This window comes from Stegodyphus dumicola, chromosome 8 (assembly GCF_044657685.1).
Source record: "Stegodyphus dumicola isolate Sdum_Otavi_A_Nest chromosome 8, ASM4465768v1".
Taxonomy (NCBI): Eukaryota; Metazoa; Arthropoda; class Arachnida; order Araneae; family Eresidae; genus Stegodyphus; species Stegodyphus dumicola.
In genome coordinates, this window is record NC_140775.1 from 173,639,661 (window position 1) to 173,660,596 (window position 20,936).

The following is a 20,936-nucleotide window of genomic DNA, read 5'->3' on the forward strand; positions in this document are numbered from 1 at the left end:
AAATTATAGCATCACGTGCATTTATTGTCACAGGTTATTCTTTTTCCCTGGGAAAGAAGGGTAAAAATCGATGTTTATACACGAGCTGTTTGTTCTTTTTGTAATACTTTTGACACATGAAATTGGCAACGTCCCATGTCGCATCGGGAAACTGTCATAGAACATTTCTTTTTTCATTTTTCGTACAGTGAAAAGATAAGAAACGAGTTCAGAACAATTCGGAAGAATACAATGCTTTCCACTCAAGTGGAAATCTATCGACGACAAATGCAGTTAGCTTCGAAATAATATTTAATTGAAAGTTCTCCTCTGTTCCGTGATAATGCTATTGTACAGTGATATAATTAGGACATCGCAAATAGTGCCTACGCTTATAATGAAGTTATTGTACTAAAATCTGTTTTGTTACTTCGCGCACGACTGCTATCGATATTGTTTCCCAGAGGGCGATGCAAACGCAAATCAGAAACCTATACTCGAAGCAAAGGTAATTAGAAAACACTGGGAAAGGTAATACTTCTATATGTTTCTGTCAAGTAATATGCAAATATATTCAGCAGAGATATTTACTAAAAATGCTTCATTTACTAGTAATCGCTTAAAGAGTTATTGATTGGTGAAAGAAACACAGTTCTTTTTCATATTTAATACATTTTATTTAGCTTTGAACAATGTAATTACGACTTGGTAGTTTTAAATATGGGAAAATTGTTGGTCTAAAGACATTTTCCTTTAATAGACTTAATTGATTATTAATTCTTTGCAGCAGCTCTATTAAAGATTCATTTTTATTCCAGTAGAAATTCAGTATCTAATTTTCACAAATTTTATCCATAATCTTTACCAATTAAAATGGACTAATTGATTTTATAAAACCTGCCTGAAATGTTTTAACACTGTCTCTTCATCTCTGCGTTGTTGTTGTGAATTATCTCACTTGTCTGACAGTAACATCAGAACAAGCCCACGAAATTCATCGTGGTAAGGAGTGCAAGATTGTGCTTGTCGTCGGCCAGAGCCTTGAGCACCATACAAATGATAGTACAATTTCGCTCAGCTCCGCCCGAGAGTCTTCTACTCCCCTTCAACCTCTCCAGAGGACTTTCGGCTAGCCAAATATTTAGAGTGTCCCCACGCCGCATGAACACTATGTTTGCAAACATCCATGCTGTAATACTTCTTTGGCGAAATGAAGCAACTCCAATGATGGAACACAGCAGTAACTTTTATTTAACACTAAAAAAAATGGCGACATACAAACAAAAAGAGAAAACATATTCTATCATTTAAAAATAAATTACATTCTTCGTGCGAGAGTCGCACGAGGCACTCGAGTCTGGCTTCAAATATTGCCATTCACAAATACCTTAATGTTCATCTATTTAAATTATTTAATCTACAAGATTTTAATATTATTTAAAGCTGTTACAACCTCTCCCCCAACGGAGAGACTTTTATCGAAGGGAAAAGTTCTGTAAATTTCGAAAGTTTATAAGCTCGGCTTGCTCGATTGCTTAAAGAGAAAAGGTTATTTCTCTTATAAATTTCTAAATTTCAGGCCAAAAAATTTTAAGTTTTAAACAATACTTTTACACCACATTTAAATAGGAAGAAAATGGACAGTGTTCAAATTAGTCTTCTTTTTTTTGCTTGACGGCGCCTAGATCTCTTCCATTGTGAACCAGTTCCTCGGCTATAATTCACAGCAAAGCCTTTCCTCAGTTCATCTGTGCCTTTCGGATAATATTTATTTGTCATTTGCTTTCGACAATTGTTTTCTTCGTCTATTAGTAGCGGCTTTGATAATAAATCAAAAGCCGAAAGATGATGATAACGCTGCATTGCAAAATAAGTCTCAATATTAATTTCTTTATCGTTTTTCAAATTTTCGTGAACATCTTCCACGTTTAATTCTGGTGATTTAACTTCTTCTTCAAATACATCTCTGGATGCTTTATTTTCTTCCTTCATCGGTTAAAAGATCTGCTCTTCAGCTATTTCTCTTTTCCTTTGAGCTCTAGTAGAAACGGCATTAAAATGGTATCACTAAGTTTACGTTCAAGTGATAAACTAATAAAATAAGGCAGTTCAGTGTTAACAGGAAGTAATAACCTGATATCACTAATATTACGTTCAGTGAGGAACTAATAAAATAAGGCAATTCAATATTAACAGGAAGTAATAACCTGGTATCACTAATATTATGTTCAGTGATGAACTAATAAAATAAAGCAATTCTTTATGAACAGGAAGTAATAATCTGGTATCACTAATATTATGTTCAGTGATGAACTAATGAAGTAAAAATACGCACGATTATTCGATCTCGCCGGTGCCTCCAAAATAATTAAGACTGTAATACTTCTTTGGCGAAATGAAGTAATTCCAATGATGGAACACAGCAGTAACTTTTATTTAACACTAAAAAAAATGGCGACATACAAACAAAAAGAGAAAACATATTCTATCATTTAAAAATAAATTACATTCTTCGTGCGAGAGTCGCACGAGGCACTCGAGTCTGGTTTCAAATATTGCCATTCACAAATACCTTAATGTTCATCTATTTAAATTATTTAATCTACAAGATTTTAATATTATTTAAAGCTGTTACAACTCCTTCTCCGGGATTCCAACCCAGGCTTTTCGGTACCGCAGTAGGCTCCCTTAACCACTATACCGTCTGGGCAGCGCCAGCATCTCTTTCACGAAATAAGCAACATCAAGATTTCATGGAGGATATCGACGGGTCTGAACCCCTAATTGGACAACCATAGGCTTTCTGTGTTTGGTCACAACACGTAGAAGATCTTACCAGGTTTCTTTTTCCTGCGTTATGAAAACATCTTATTGAAAATGTACCACAGATGGGATTTAATATCATGCTAAAATTGGGTAATGTGATAACGAAATTTGAAAAGGTTGCGGAATGCATATGAAAGTGAAACACTCAACCGTGCTTCAGTATTCTAAATGTGGAGGCAGTTCATGAGCTCTAAACCTGGAGTGGCTAATGGAGCACGTCATGGCAGGCCATCCACAGAGACTACGCATTTCAACATTGCCAGCCTTTGGAAAAACTTTGAAAGGTCACTGTTACACATACTTCCTGACAACATGGTTAGTGGAACTACTAGGAAAACATATCGGATTTGTCAAGAAGCAGTAGTTTTGAGCAGGAACGTGCCCAGCCATGTGTTTTAGCCAGAGCCAGAGGCGTAACAGACAGAGACTCTGAGGTCAATATATGATAATGTCGACACATCTTAATTGATTCTTCCAAACTTTATCACTTTTTTTCCCTTGTTAGGTTTGATCAATTTCTTAACAATTAAAGTAGCGTTTCATATTTAATCAAACTACTAACTTAAGATATGTTATCAGGTTCAGTGTTTCTCCTTGTTTGCTTGGGGAACATTCCAGAACCTGACTCGGAACAGGGAGCTTACTAAAGCTATGTTCAATAAATGTGGGAAGTAGACAAGATACACAGGAAGGGTATACGAAACCCTTTATTTTTCACTCTTTACAATAATTTCCGGACTTCGGAATACAGAGACCAACTACTTGTGGTCTGAACGTAAGAATATAAAAATATTAACTAAACTTTAACTTAACTTTGGAATAACAAACAAGGGCCTACGTGGAAGATTGACCGTATATTAACAGGAAGCCGTATGTAGTACAGAGAACTGTTAACACTACAATACGTTTAAAATTATTAAGAGGATTAAACCTCTGGCCTGGAAGGCAACCAGCAACCGAGTAAAACTGCTAAGGCAAGCGGCCTGCTTCGACTAACTCCTTCCTCTCTCTCGCTTGGCAAAAAGCTACAACTTAAGTACTTGGCGTTCGCCAACAAATTTGCATAAATAAGTTAAAGCTTTTAATTCTGGCCGGAAGTAGAAAATAAGAAGTGATAGTAAAGATTTAAAATAAAATAAACGTTAGTAAAACTTAAGATCCTTACAATGTAACGTACTCTTAGAGCTGAACAAATATAAAAATATATTGGAATAGTTCAGACTTTGTCAAAGGGTATTAGAGAAATTGATCCAAATATTTAACAGCTCGCTGAAAGATAATCAGTACAGTTTGTTGCCACAAAGAAACGTATGAAAAGAAAAGGACAAAGAAAGATGTACACGCATGGATAACGCGAATTTTTTTAAAAAAAATTAAAAACATGCACTTTTAATGTTACTTTTAATAAAGGAATTTGAATTCATTAATCGTGTTTTGTTAACTGTGAAACTGGAGGAAAAATATTTTTGGAACCAATTATCCTTTTTTGTACGCATTTAGTTCCACTGTTAGTCGTGTTTCAAACACTCCATTATATTTTAGGTTAAAATAACACGCCGAAGAATTATTACTGGAGAAGCTAAACAATCAGAATCAGCGTAATATTTGTAAATTTTGCAGGACTAGTTTCTATGGTTTAACTGCAGAGTCAGTTTCTTCAGCTGTCTAAGTGCAAGTCATCTAATCTCGTACATTTGCAATTACGCAGCTGAGAAAGATGGTACTATAGTTAAGCAATCGCTGATATTCTTGTTGTTTGATTTGTCCAATAGTTCGGTATAGGATTAGTACTGTTGCACTTAGTAGGTCCTTACTGGTAAGACATAACTGCAGAAACATGGATTTGTAATTATGCAGGAGTATTGTGTAAATAGTGAATATACACTTTCTAAAACGAAATATGTAAATATACTATATTCCGAGATACAGCATTTTTATGCACTGCAAGGCATTCCAGATGTGGTCGATATCTTTTAGATGTAAGATCGTAGGTGGTCGTTGCAAAACTCGAAACTTAGATCAAAGTTTTCCTAACCATAATGTAATATCTATAGACATATCTGTCTGTATATGGTTCTATTAGAAATGCCCAGACCCACTGTAATTAATTCTGGACGTGAATAAATATAACTCGTTAAAAGGATGTGTAATAAAGATTACGTCACTGAAATGATCTGTAGTTGTTATAGGAACCTCACTGAATGCCAGCTAGATAAGTACCATTGTGTAGCCACCACAGCTGTGGAGTCTCATGTTGTCATAAAAGATCCGTGGAACCATGAAGTTTTTCACAATACACAAATCCTTCCATCTGCCCGAAAGAGTTGTATTTAGTACGATTGGTCAGACCAGATAATCGTTTTCAATCACCAAGTATTTAGTGCCCAAATTGCTGAGCTCATTTGGGTTTCTGTATCATGTATTCACAAGAGCTGTTCTCACGAGTTGTTGGCTCCTGAAGCCGATATACTGGAAAGAAGATCTTACGGTGTTCAAGATGATATTTACTAAGGTCAGTATACTAAATTTCGATGATATTTGAGGCAGTGTTGTATCCTTCTTCTTTAAAATAATTTCTGCCACTTAATGCTGGTGGTGTACATCCTTTTGTGACTCTCTTTGTGGCTACGTGTTTGTCATAAATGCAGAGTTTTGACAGAATTTTTACTCTCCCGATGCATTCTGTAAATGGTCACATGTGAAAATCCACATTTCATCTCTACTTATGAAATAATGTGATCCATTTTATGAACTCCAGACCTCAACTATTAGAGCCAAGAATTGTGGAGCCGGTGGTACGCGTACCACTGGTGGGACGCAAGAGAAAAATAAGTGGTATGCAAAAGAAGCAAAGTACTTTTAACTATTAAATTCAAAAATTAAAACACCAACATCCTGATTGAGTTTCTTCTCTAACACTCCTAAATTTATGCGATCTGAGTTTTGTTCAAGAGTGGTGGTGGGAGTAGTACTTTGTAGTGGTGGTACTAAAGGTTTTCAATTTTTGTTTAGATGGTATGCGTTAGTCAAAAGGTTGAGAACCGCTGTACTAGACAATACTGAAAACAGCGCAAATTGTTTAACTATGCTATTCTGAGAGTGAAAACGGTTCTAGAAGCTTTAAAATCTTTTTTCTGGGGACTGGTATATAGATGTCCCATTCAATTACAACATTAAATAAGGCTCAAAGAAATTTAGCTTACTAAGAAGGCGTAAAATTTACTGCTTAATGTGAAACATGTCGATTTGCTTTTCTGTTTCATGCCGGCTGAATTTCTGACAAATAGGTTACAGTGCATAAAACAACTAGTCAACTAGTCCCCACGGGAAATAATTTCAATGGTCATTATTGTGATTGACCACAACTCACACAATCAAATCAACTCACACAATCTTGTGTGAGTTGATTTGGAGGGTGTGGACATCATTTGTGTTTACGAATTTTTGATTTTGTATTTGTTGTTAATTTGATATATTAAAAGCTTTAAAATTGCTTGAACAAGGTTATAAGCCATGTCTTATTACACAAAATATTTATTACACATTTACCTACCATATTTGTCTTGTAAAAGTTAATAATATGTTTTCAAAAATTGCAATAAAAACTTAGTTTAGATTTTTTAAATTATTTTTCCTATTTTGTTTGATATTAGTTCTAATGTATTTTTGACTTTAAAAATAAAATAAAAATTCACGCATTTAAGGGTTAACTTCCACGTTAACTGGAAGTTTCACTAATTCAACTGGAATTATCACCAATGATTCAATAAAAGTAAAAATTCACGCATTTAAGGGTTAACTTCCACGTCAACTGGAAGTTTCACTAATTCAACTGGAATTTTCACCAATGATTCAATTTGTAGCACATCAAGAAGATAAGAATCAGCAGCAATAACTCATGGTCAGGAAAGCTCACGTCCATGTATTGCTTACTATATTTGAAACATCCTTTGTATCTTAATTAAAAAAATTAATTATTCTTTTGGTGAAGTATCGGTTTTAATGTCTTTCTTGCTAATGGATCAAGAAGGTCCCCTCCCTCCACCGAAATTAAAGTACTTTCAATTCTATCCATTACACTTGGATAATACACTTTGCTTTAAAAAGTCCCCAAATGATGTTAGGGGACGCACTTTCCCAAGCTGATATCTTTTTTGGGGAACATCCGATCTACAAGATCGTAGTCGTGTAGATTGAATGGCTTGAATTGGATTATAACCAAATAATCCAATTCAATTCATTTTTGTTGCATTTGCGCAGTAGCTCTTCTGTAGACTATTAGGCTCTATAATGCAGGAAGCAGATCTAGTCGAGGAAACACAGTTGATTATGAGTTGTCATCCAATAAATCGCCCAATATTACTTGGCTATTATTTGTGTTTTCGAAGCTGTAAATATCAGCGGTGGCGTCCGAACCACGGTTCTTCTAACTGCTGATTAGATATGCCAACAACGTTAACTGCTGATTAGATATGCCAACAACGTACATCATGAAAACACGCTCAAGGGAATGTGATAATTCTTTACAATACCACATAGTAATTTATCTTGTAAGTAAGGACAGAACACTCTGACCGGCAAGTCCGTAAATATACGGCCTAGAATGCATTCGCGATGTCTTTAGGAAAATATATGCACGTCCGTCTTGAAATTTGTTCAAAAAATTAAGGTATGTTATTAAAAGTACATAAATCTAAGTATAAAGGTACCAGAAACATTTTAGCATTAAAATCACTAAAATACTTCTTTCTCGTGGTAGTTTTAGGAAATATGGGCTTTATTAGTAAAACTTTGTGCTTGTCAGACGTTTAAAAAGTCAATTGTTTTACTTCCCGCCAATCCATAACCGTAGGTAAGGGAGGTAAAGTTTTCGGTCCAAAATTTAGATAGTGAATTTTTAGTGAATAAGCACAAATTAGTGTCCCCACAACGTGCTTTTAGTACTTTTACAATGATATCTGTCTGTCTGTGACGATTGTTTCGTATACATTAACTCTATATCAAATTACTAAAAGTTTCTGTTTTCGTTATTTAAGCTTTCTGTATTCATATAAAGAGTTGATTTAGTTTTAGTTGGACAACCGGAAGTGGCACTTTTCTTATAAATAGTTGATTTAATTTTAGTTGGGCAAACGGAAGTGGCACTTGTCTTATAAAGAGTTGATTTAATTTTAGTTGGACAACCGGAAGTGGCACTTTTCTTATAAAGAGTTGATTTAATTTTAGTTGGACAACCGGAAGTTGCACTTGTCTTATAAAGAGTTGATTTAATTTTAGTTGGACAACCGGAAGTGGCATTTTTCTTATAAAGAGTTGATTTAATTTTAGTTGGACAACCGGAAGTGGCACTTTTCTTAAAACCCATAAAAGTTTTGCAGCAGTTCATATAATATAATTGTTCTATATATAAACCATAGCATATATCTCTACATTTAATTGTTCTATATATATAAATCATAACAATATTATATAAATAATTTACATAAACATGCATTTATTTTAAATATATAATAAACACTCTGTAGGGTTTCCCCTATTTTGTATAACAAATTATTTTTAGCACTTTTCCTGAACCTCTCATTTTCCCTTCGCATTTCCTCGACAGGATGCAAATTTAAAATTAAGTGAATATAAAGTCAGACGAATCTTGTAGTTTATTCAGAGCGTGATTTCGCTAGCCAAGACACGTTACTAGTTTGCCCTTGCTGTTACGCTGAGTTTCTGATACACCTTTTTGGCCATTTATTAAGTACATTGCCGGGTGGGTTGTTCAGTCAGCCTAGTTAACCTTAAATTAAATTGTTACTCCAACATTTCTCTTTATCTTTTAATTTATTGTAAAACTCTTTTTAAGTTCCACCGCAAGTCGACGGTGTTATTGTGAGCAGGAATTTCGTGCATTTGTGTTCAGAGTTTGACGAATAATAAAGGATTATTTTACCCTTCGTTCTGTAATGGTATTCACTTACACCTGCGCGAGAAGTGGCCAGGTTCCCTCGTAAAATCACGTTAACTGTATGATAGCTAAGAAGATCAGATCTTCCAGCTTAATAGCCTTTAATTACAAACCAATTACATTATTCAACTGCCCAATAAAATGTAAATTTTTCGTAAAAAAATAAACGGGCATGCATTTGAATATGTTGGTATAAATTCAGAAAAACTAGTTTATGTGTATGGCCAGGTGTGATTAATAAAATATAATCCAACATTTATATGGATTAGAGATTTGCCTATTTATTGAACTAACAAATTAGACAAACTAAGATATAATGCTGGTTTACAAGCGATCAACTGGAAATGAAGTTTTACTTAAAGCCCATTGCTACTTAAGGGGTGTTGGAACCCCAAAATCTTCAAAAAATTGTGATTTCGGATTTTTGCATTTTCAAATTCTGTACACTTTTATCTTTCTAAAAATACCATTCTTCAATCTCTATGAAAATTAGAACTGCAAAAAAATCTAGTTTTAATTTGTCATCTACTGCTTTGATCAATGGGGATTTTTACATAAAAACGCGTTTTTCTCCAAATGTGATTTTTTTATACTCGATGTACCTTTTCTCAGGAACTACTGCTCACAAGTATCTAAACTTTTTATGGCTTATTTATTAGGTTCCCTTATATTTACTGAAATGAGCTTTTTGTAATAAACTTAGAAAAAATAATTAATTTTTTTTGTGTGAGAAAAGTGCTAAATTTTACTATGCCTAACAAAATATTCTGTAATTTACTCTAAAATTTAAAATGCTTCAAAAGCTCATTTCAGTATAATCAGATAAGTATACTTTAATTACAGAAAAAATTGTATCTACAGCAGAGTTTGAGAAAAGGTACATCAAAAATGGCCAATTTAACATTGTCGGTATAGGGGTTTCTGATACGCCTTAAAATATGGAATTGGTTGAAAATCATGTGCTGGGCATGTCAGATATTTTCCTTACATTCTCTTTTGAAAATCAAAATTTAGCCATTACAGGACTATATGTAGATTCAAATTTTCTATCTAAATGTTTTAGTCTGATTATTCGAACACTGATAAGACACTGAATAGTATAAAAGTTAAATATAAAGCCTTGACATAAAAATAAAAATGTATTAAATTTAAGTTATAAGTTATAATTTAAGTTTATACATTAAATTATATATAAACTTCTTTACAATAGTTTATACTATAAACTTATAATGTCTAAGTTTATACATTAAATTTTGAGAGTGAATTATTCAAAAGCTCTGATAGTTAATGTATACTAGAAAGCCGTCTAAATGTAGAAGCACGATGCAATATTCTTACTCTTTCAGACAGAAAAAATGCAAGCAATATTACTTACCTTCTTCAGTTCTCGGATCTCCTAATTCTACGTAAAACACAGAATCTCTTTCATAGCTTTCATTGTCAACAATCTGGATAGGTATTTCTTTCCTGTAAGAGACAAAATTGGTATTTTAAGTAATAATCAAATTTCGTAGTTATTAAAATGTTTAAAATTAGTTCAACAAAATTTTACTTGATGTTATTTGTCATAAAAATACATCTGCAGATTTATATTTTACAAGATAAAATGAATGCAGTAACTTTTTAAATAAAATTGTTATTGGAACAAAATTTCTGGAAGTTAAAAAAGCTAAAATAGATACAAAAATTCTTAACATGAGCTTTCGAAATTCCATTTGAATACATAAATTTATTTTTTGAAACTATATTCTTCAAAGTGAAATGAATCGAATAATAAAAATCTGTTCAGTCCATATTATCGATTTAAAGAACGTCTAGACGTCCCATTTTATGATAGCTATCGTAAATTAGTTTTCATAAAATAACATTTACGTCGTGTAGTATAGATCTTAAAAAACTCTGTGAGTAATAAGCAAATTTTATAGGAAAAATAAAAAAAGGAAGCTTTCAGATTTGATATTACTCGCAAATGGACGTTTATTTAACGTTTTGTATGCTACCTTTATTTATATCATGTTCTTCGTTCTTAAATCATAAAATTCAATTCAACAGCAATATCACAAAATAATTTAAAAAGATAATATCTTCAGAATTTCCTAAACACATCTCGCGCGCTGGAATTTTTTTTTTTTTTTTTTTTTTTTTTTTTTTTTTTGGTGCAGTGCTGCCAGTTGCCATTCCTTGCTTTGAAATCGTTGAGTTTGTTAATCAAAAATGTGTTGCAAAATATGAAATAGATAGAAAAACAAATTCAAAATTTGGGCTCCCAGTTGTCCATTTACGAAGGACTACGTTTTTCAAAATTTGATATCTCCAGGTAGCGTTGTTTTTTCACAATGAGAGAAATATTCATGCAGATCCTTTATTATTTAGTTTCTTTAAATATAATACATGACGATATATATTAATTTTCTCAGAAAACCTGGTTAGCATTTATAGGAAAACTTAGGGGAAACCAAAAAATGCATATACATCCTACGCATTTTCAGGAGTTTAAATCGAAATCAAACTACCAGTGTATAGTGGTCTTATCCACTCGGAATAGTCGGTCTTTCTTTAGAAAAACATTCACGTCAAGAGTGTTAGCTATCACTATTGTTTAAATCATTCAAAAACTAATTTCAAATTAATACGCTTTAAACTAGTAATATACTATTTCTATTGATAGCAAAAACATATATTAATCTGTTAAGTATTTTTCCATAAAAACTTTCTTTTAAATGTTGTAATTGTTGGTACAATGTCTTTAATTAATTGGTTATCGAAAGAGAAATAATAGAAAAAGAAATGTTACTGCATTGGATATACGGATGCGTACATTCACAGTCTGGAATTGTTTGGAGAATAATAAATCAGAAAATATCTCAAACACGGAAATAATACTAAAACTATATCTGAAATATATTATTGCCTGTTTAGAGTAAAAAAGAAAAGTAAAATATAATTTAAAACCTGACTGATAATAATTGGAAAATTTAACAGTTCGGCAGGCATTGATAGCATTAATTGAAATTGATCTGTTCATTTCAAAATACAGATACACTGGTCTCTCTTCATTTGAAGCAAAGAATGCTTTACAGTCATCGTCGGATTAGTCGTGCTCCGAAACACTACAATAAAACAACGTAACGTGAAAACTTTGTTGTACAAAACATCGTGGAAGTCAAGAAAACAATGAGAAAATATCACAGTTCCAAAACAACTGGGAACATCGTAATAGAAAGTAAAGAAGTGCAACGCACTTTTAAAACATCATGCAGAATTATCACAGTAGAAAAGAAAACATCGACAAATGACTGCATGGTGATAACATCGCAGACATATGTTTTCAGACATTAAAAGTTTCAAATGCATGTCCACGTAACGATTTGGGGACAAACAAAAAAAATGGGGAATATTTTTAGCTGTATATCTCATATTTTTCAATCAAGTAATAAATGTTTACTGGAAAAGTAAGGCGGAAACGTATACATTCAAAATCTAGAAGTTATTATATGTTAATGCTATGAACAGCAGTTAATAGAAATTTAAACTTATATTGCTAATTATTAAAAGTTATTATTTAATTAATTTTTATAGACCTCTCATCACTTTAGTAATTAATTAACACATTTAGCATTAATGTTCACTAATTTTCATATTTCCAATGCCAGAAATTTCCTTTTGTATTTTGCAGTAGATATTTATAATACAAAAATGTGAAATGTAAAAGTGAAAAAAGTTCCTCATTTTAGTTTTCATGATCATAAATCATTACGCAAAATTTCACTTGAAACTTTAATAACCGTAAAACAAATGTCTGAAATGTTATCATCATGCGATGCTTTGTAGGTGTTTTATTTTTTACCAAAACCTTTTATGCGATGATGTTTTAAAACTGCGAAGTTTTTACACAGCTTTATTTTCTAACACGATGTTTTCTACCATAATATTTTATCTTTGCAATGTTTCTCCGTACTTGTTTTCCTACCACGATTGCTTTTCACAACGATGTTTCCCCATGCGTTGTTTTTTTTTACATGACGCTTTACATTCGCTGTGTTCTAAACCTAAAATTTCGTGTTTACACTCAAAATACTAATTTGGTTAATTCAGAAGTCAAACAACAAAAATCAGCGTTATATTTTCAAAATTTTCACAGGACTAGTTTCGATGGTTTTACCGAACCACCATCCTCAGCTGCAAAACCGCAAATGAACAAGATAGGAAATAATGATTAGATAAGATAAGAAAGCCTGGGCAAGAATAAGCAAGTGGCGCCATCTGTTGATGAAACCAGAACTGAAACATAATTTCTTTAAAGGTCGAAGGCAAAGATGGATTGCAATTAGGATCGTTAACTAGAACAGAAAGATTTTTTGAATGTGAAATGCTTCTAGAAAATCCAGTTCTCCAATGGAAGATGTTTTTTTTAATAATTTTGGCAGCAGAAAAATTGAAAGTGTGATTTTCGGACCAACATTGTTGAGGAACAGAAGACTTCTGCGTTTCCTTTTTTCTAACATATGCCTCATGTTCCTTGACGCGAACATTTTGCCAAAATTATTCAAAAAACACCTTCCATTGGAGAACTGGATTTTCTAGAAGCATTTCACATTCAAAAAAATCTTTCTGTTCTAGTTAACGGTACTAATCCCAATCCATCTTCGCCTTCGGCCTCTAAAGAAGAAATTATGTTTTAGTTTTGGTTTCATCAACAGATGGCGCCACTTGCTTTTTCTTGTCCAGGCTTTCTTATCTTATCTAATTATTATTTCTTATCTTGCAGCTGAGGTTTTGCAGCTGAGGATGGTTGTTCGGTAAAACCATCGAAACTAGTGAAAATTTTGGAAATATAACGCTGATTTTTGTTGTTTGACTTCTGAATTAGTATTTCTTCGGCGTGTTATTGTGTCTTAATTAATTTGGCTGTTTACTCTGTTTGGGAGAAAATTTCAAACCGCGTTGAATTGTTTAAGTAGATGTAAATTTTAGAGAAAAATTACAAAGAATTAATTTCTCCGGAAGACGGGATGCAGACGATTTTGTGTCATGAAAACACGGAGAGTGTTTAATCTTTGTTAACACCTTTGATAAACTAAATTATTTTAAGAACTCTATTAGGTAATTAATATTCAATAATTAATATTCAGTAATTAATATCCAAAATGTTAAATTCATTAATGCATTCAGTAATTAATATCCAATTTAAAAATTCAATGATGTATTTTAATAGTTAATATTCAAATTGCAATTCTCATGTGTAGAATTTTAACACGAGTTTTTACTAAACATGCATGAGGAAGCTAAGCGGAAAAGTTACACACAAATATATCAAATTCAAATTAATCTTAGTTGGTGAAAAGCTGATTTTAGTCAACTAGAAAAACTCAACTTACACTAACCTTTCGACTACCGATCATTGCTATTCATGAGGGATTATTGCTTTCTAATTGGTATACAATAATCATTTCACGAAAACTCGCTGACGTTGTACCCCAGCATGAAGACGAAGCAAATGTTTTCGTTTGAAATAAAATAAATATCCGAAAACTTATTTTTATTTCCTACTTGATAATTTCGGTTACAAAAATATTCATTATGCTGTAATCTCGATCAGATGGAACTAACGATGATCAGATGGAACTAATCCCGATCAGATGGAATCTCATTTGACTGGACGATTTTTAAAATAGATTGTAAAACTGATTTAAAATGAATTCATTCTATTCTTGATGTCATTTTCAACTTGCCTTGAGGAGTCGTTTAATTAAGTTAGAATATTTTGAAGAATTAAGTTTAAATAAAGCAAAGCAAAAAGTAAGCATCAATAAATATTTACAAATTTAGATGAGAAATCATTAATAAATATTTAGAAAACCATAATTTAACGACAAATCCTATTTTAACGAATTCAGGATTTTTAATCGGAAATAAGCACATTTTACTGCATACGTTTTTCCTAGATTTGTTTTCAAAACATTGTGAATCTATGTTATTTTCTACCGCAAACTCTTAAACACGAATAGAATAATCATAGAAATTAATAATTTGTTATCGAATGTCTGTATGAATTTTACCATTAACGTGTCAGAAAGAGTTTCTCACTTCCTTGTACGAAGTAAAGAAAGTATTGGTGTTGCGAGAAATTTTGGGTATCGTATTTCAACTGAAATATCCTTTTTTTGACCGTTCTCGAATCTAACTGGACGACTTTTTTTTGCACATCATCGGAACATATGGATAGCGTAAAAGATTCCTGTTTCTAAAATAGATTGTAAAACTGATTTAAAAGAAATTCAGAAGGGATATTTTTGCGATGTCTGTACATACGTATGTATGTATCTAGTATCTCGCATTAACTCAAAAACGATTAGCCGTAGGACGTTGATATTTCTTACATGAGATTGCTATAACATCTATTTGTGTATCATCCTTTTTATTGTAATCGGCAAAACCAATTGTATACAGTATATATACAGTGGTGGCCAAAATTGTGGACACTTTTCGGACTTTTTTTATGTTTTTGAACTTTGTATGCTTATAGAAAATATTACGTTTCGCAAAATGCAAACTTGTATAGATCATTTTAAAGAGAATTTATTACTGAATTCAATACAAAACACAAAATTCAGTTATTTGCAATACAAAAAATTTATATGTACTTTTAATATAAATAAAAAGCACAGTTATGTAGTCGTTTGTAATGACTAGCTTTCCTGGCCAATTACTGTTCTTGTTCTGAGAACCAATCAAATGTTAGTAACTGCCAGTAGAAGCTGACATCATGTTTACACTTGAAACAATTCATTATTTTGCTTTGTTCTGTAGAAGGAGGACCTGTTTCTTATACACTGCAATTACAAGTAGGAATTTTTGTAAAAATTTTTCATATTTAGTCAAGAAGCAATGACATCAAATAAAAGAGTAGATTGGACACCTAGAAAGAGATGTAATATTATTGTGTTACGAGAAAGTGGTCTTTCCTATGCTGAAATTGCAAGACAGGTGGATGGTTCAGCGACTACATCTGGAGTCCGAAAGTTTTGTTTACGATATCAGGAGACGAATTCAATAAAAAAACAAAGAAGGAAAAGGCTGAAAAAGGTGCATCACATCTATTTATGACAGAAGAATAAAACGACTATGTCTCCAAGATAGAAAAATGTCATCAGCGAAACACCACTGACTCAATTCAAGATCTCCAAAACTATACACGCAGTTGACTTGAAATTTTGCATAGTTACTCATTTCACGATGTAGACGCGCTCTAAGAACAATTTTACGTAAATCCTGTCCAAAATGGAGTTTTATTTTACAATAGAAGTTTCTCATATCTTTGGTTTTCAAATCGAAGTTCCGAATTTTCTTTTATTGTTGTCAAAACTAGATACGAAATACAATGTTGTGAATGAATGCATTTTCTTTTAAAATTATTAAATTGGTAAATAATTTGCATCTATCCAATGAATACAAACAACATTTAAATTATAAGGTTAATAATAACATTTATATTTAAGTGTCATCATAAGTTTCATTAAATTAACTATTTTTTAAATGTTATTATTATGAGAAATAAATTACTGCGATGAAAAATACAAATGTTGTTGTTATCTATAAAAATTGCCATACATACAAAATCAAGGACAAATAATTATAATTGATTAAAAAAACTTGATAACAAAGATAATACATTTATTTTCATGAAACTTATGATAAGAGTTAAATGTATACATAAACCTTAGTTTTATGTTGGCGATTTTTTATGGTGTAGGCCTACTGGGGATCCCACCACGTTAAATAATGAGGACACATCCCAATAAACAGTACCACATAGTTGATGTGGAAATCTGTGTAAGATCACTGAATGTCACTGGATTTCCCGACTTCAAATTAAAAACAATTACATTAATTATCAGTTCGAAATTAGACATTTCGTCCATATAAGAAGACTAGGTTCACGTTCAAATAGATAGCGTGCCCAGCAAAGTCGGCGGGTATCAGCTAGTATATATATCATATATACTTATATTCCTATACTTATTTTGGGGGAAGTTTTATATACTCGTTATGAAAAAATAAAATTATAAGAATATTCACTCTTGTATGACAAAAGTTGACCGGAATATAAAATTTAGCTATTGTTGATGTCATTTTCAACTTGCCTTGAGGATTCGTTAAGTTAGAATATTTCGAAGAATTAATTTATATAAAGCAAAGCAAAAAGCAAGCATTATTCAATAAGCTGTACAAGGAAGTCATATATAGTTTCCCCATCAGATATCTTTTTAAATGTTGAATATTAAAGTCTGAATGGAGCTTTTACAAGATGTAAAGAATTTTATAAATTTTGAAGAAAGACCCATGGCGGCAAAGCATCTGCGCTCTCGCCTGGCTCGAACTATGATGGTCCTGGAGTGATCGAGTGGGCAAGACCTCTGAATATTGGTAGTTCTGCCTAGGTTTGAACTCAATCAAACAGGCTGGCTGCAAGTTTGATTTTCGTGTTTATCTCTGCGTGTGTAATGAATACAAGGTAGTTTCCCTTAGATTGTCCTCCACGAAAGCATTCCTCTCATTACGCAGATATCCCTTGTGTGCTTCGCTATATTCAAATAACTGAAACCACGGAGCTTCCAGTTACAACAAGCCGTACGTGCTAAGAACTTAAACTCCGAAAGCAAGCGCAGGGGGAACGTGATGATTCCTTACAAAGAAAAGCACACGTTTTAAATTAAAAATAATCCACTCACGGCGTTGATAGTATTTTTATAATATTCAGCATCCCTTTGTTTAGAAATTTTGAAGTTGGAAAGACATGATTAGGTTCAATATTTAACAAAATAAAGTCAGTAGTGAGTCCTTTATATTCATCCTAGCACAACTAAATTGTAAAAGTTGTGTCTATTTTCAGAGAAAATATAACTTTTCTATACTCTGGGGGACGAGAAAATAACCACCTTCTGTTCAAATATTCCAAGTCGGCAAAGAAAAGAAATTATTTCCTCTTATCTTCTGGGCCATTTCCCAAATATCAGCATCATCTAATGTGATAAATGGGGCGTGAAACGGTGTTAAATATCCTTCTCATCCCTCAGAGACCAGACAGTTTCGTCAAGAGATGGCGACAGCGGAGCTTCTGGTTATTCGATAACTCCTTCTTATTTTTCTCGAAATCCTCTTCAAGAAATTAGTTCTTGAGGTGAAAGTTGCTAAAACCTCGGGCCCTAACGTTGTTTGTTCTGGCCGTTAAGCTGATGGCCAAGTTCCATGTTGTTGGAAGGACGACACGAACTCCAGCTGGGGGAAATTGCTTATTTTCTACGTTAATAACTGAAATAAAGACTGGAACACTGTACTTTTTTTTTGGCAGTGTAAGAAGTAATTTTATTTTTAAGGGAAAGCTAATTAGGAAGATGTCGGAGTTTCGCATGTTGAGAAAAATCGCTAATTTTTTTTCCTGTTAATAAATTCAGAGCTATTTTAAATCTCTTAGTTGCATTTTGCACGACAAACTGTTAATTAAAAAGAAGTATTTAAAACAATATATTTTTACTATTTTATGATTTCTTATAGACATGTTCTATTTGTAATATCTAAATTGAACGTTTAAAGTATATACTGTAAGTAACTAGTGTGTGTATACTAAAGTGTATAGTAAAGTAACGTAAAGTATATCATTAACTATTTTTTAAATCTTAAATTGAAAAACTCGTTTCACCACATTGTATTGTCACAACAAACGTGCATGCGAAACTTGCGTTAAAGCTTCTGATTGGAAATTTAACAAAAAAATTGAAATAGCCTAAAATATTCTTCGATCGTAATGAAACATTAAAAGAATGCTGATTACATTCTATGGCTAAAATATTCTTCGACTGAAATCAATCGTTACAGCAGTGCCGAATGTGTTCTGCTACAACAGATATGCTAAAATAATACAACTCTCTTATAACCAGCCCTGATTTAACGAGAGTATAACTCGCTTTTAACGAGCAAACTCGGGTCATAGTTGTGATTTATAAACTTTTTATTGAGTTCCACTTCTCCAGCTCAGCTAAACCGTTCTTGGAAAAATGTTATTAACATTACGAAGTCAACCGAAAGTTGGTCATAAATCCTGAGCATGCATACGTGACGATGGCTTTTTATCTTAGGTAGTGATCAGGATTGAATTTTTACCCCCAAATTCTACGAGCGTTAGCTAGTCTGTGTGCTTAGGGATCATCAGAAGCTTTAAAACCATTAGTTTTAAAACCGTAAGCACCTGATGATTTTGATGCTTCTCGATAGAAGGAAAAAAATAGGAACACCGTCATATGCTATTGTAAACGTACTCGAAACCGATACGTTTAATAAAGGATGCATGGGAAAACACTACATCAATATGCATTATCAATTGCTTCCGTAAGGCTGGATTGGATATTTCTCAAGAGGGAGGCTACTTCTTCACTAAGGAAGAAGTAGATATCTTGGAAATTTTGGAAATGAGTAGAGAAGAATTGGAAAATTATACATCTGCTGACTGCAATCTTATCAATTCCAAGATATCTACTTCCGAGGATATTGCAGCTGAAATTCAAACTAAAGTGAATTAAAAAATAATGGAAGTGCCGATGATAATGACGACTATGAAGAATTTCAAGATGACTCGCCCACAACATACACTGGTGTGGAAAAATTAAGGACGAGACGGTTTTTTCAATATAACTTTGTACAAAAATTTTCCAAATCAACACATTTAATACCGTAAGATCCCCAATACGTAAGGACATGAGTAATGTAAGCAACACTTACTAAAAGAGAAATCAGAGGGATAAAAAGAAGCTTTATTGAAAAAGTAGCATGGAGCGCAATGCGACTGAAGGCCGAAACATCCCTGTGATGGGTGTCCAGCAAGAAACATCCGGTCTTTAATAGGGGATATGATCTCCCCTGACTGCTAGGCAGGTTTCACAGCGTCTGCCCATGCTGAGAATGAGGGTGTCAATGAGTTGTTTTCAATCCATACGTTTAATATCCTCACTCTCTAAGAGCTGTTCCGCAGCTACTGTGCGATGACATGGTGCATTGTCGTCCATGAAAAGGAACTGAGGACCCATAGCGCCTCTAAAAAGACATACATATGGAAGAAGAATCTCGTTACAATAACGGGTCCCGTTGACTGAACCTGCGTCGAAGATGTGAAGGTCTGTACGACTACCAAGCATGACGCTTCCCCAAACGAGAACACCGCCACCTCCATACCTGTCCCTTTCAATGATGTTCGAGGGATGATTGCGGCTTCGCCGCTCTCTCCAGATGAGTATGCGATGAGAATCGCTATCACACTGAATCTGCTCTCATCTGTAAAGAGTACTCGTCCCCATTCATTGTCTCTCCAATTCCGGTGTTCCCGGCACCACAGAGAACGCCTTCTCCGACGGGCAGGCGTTAGAGGTACACACCGTACAGAGCGTTGTGCAAACAGACCACCACCGTGCAGTCTTCTGGCCACGGTAAAACGCGATATCGGTCGTCCAGTCGCCTGTGTCGTGTGTCTAGCGATTTCTCCCGCTATCTGCCGCCTGTTTCTTCTGGCCTGTAAGGCAATATACCGGTCATCTGCGGGTGTGGTTCCTCGTGGACGACCACTACTAAACCCCCGGATAGCTGTTCCTGTAGTTTGAAATTGTCTCCAAAGTCGTGAAACGATGCTGTGAGCAATTCCGAACTCTGCAGCCACACTTGTCACACTGCGGCCTTCCTCCAACTTCCCAATGATTCGACCTCGGGTAAAAGCATCCAGATGTCGTCTGACAGATTGATTATTCGCCATTTCTCACTGAGGCAGCAACTCGGTTTGATTTTAACTGCTATACGGCGTGCAATCTCTTTGCCAGAAATACTGATCTTACACCGACAACATGCTTTATACTACTCAGCACTCCCCCATTACGTCTACCTGCATATCTGCGCATGTGCTACCGTACATCACCTTACTTAATCTACAATCTTACTTAATCTACTGGTCTTTCTGTCCGCTCTGCCTCTTCGTTCAGCTGATATGCTAATTTTTTGACTTCGTCCTTAATTTTTGCACACCAGTGTACTCTATGGCTTTTGAGTGCGATGAAAAACTTCAGATGGTTTTCGAAGCCCGGAGTATAAATGACGATATTTTTAGGACCATCATTCTTTTCCGGATAACAATAAC

At 33.5% G+C, this 20,936-nt stretch overlaps 1 protein-coding gene across 1 annotated transcript in view; it reads right to left on the reverse strand.

The window, feature by feature from the left end:
* LOC118180851 (sodium/calcium exchanger 3-like) overlaps nt 1–20,936 on the reverse strand; it is a 1,002,905-nt gene that overhangs the window by 198,848 nt on the left and 783,121 nt on the right. The window contains exon 4 of the mRNA XM_085822774.1: nt 10,137–10,228. Within this exon, the coding sequence (XP_085678900.1) occupies nt 10,137–10,228 (92 nt within the window). The remainder of the gene's footprint in view (nt 1–10,136; nt 10,229–20,936) is intronic.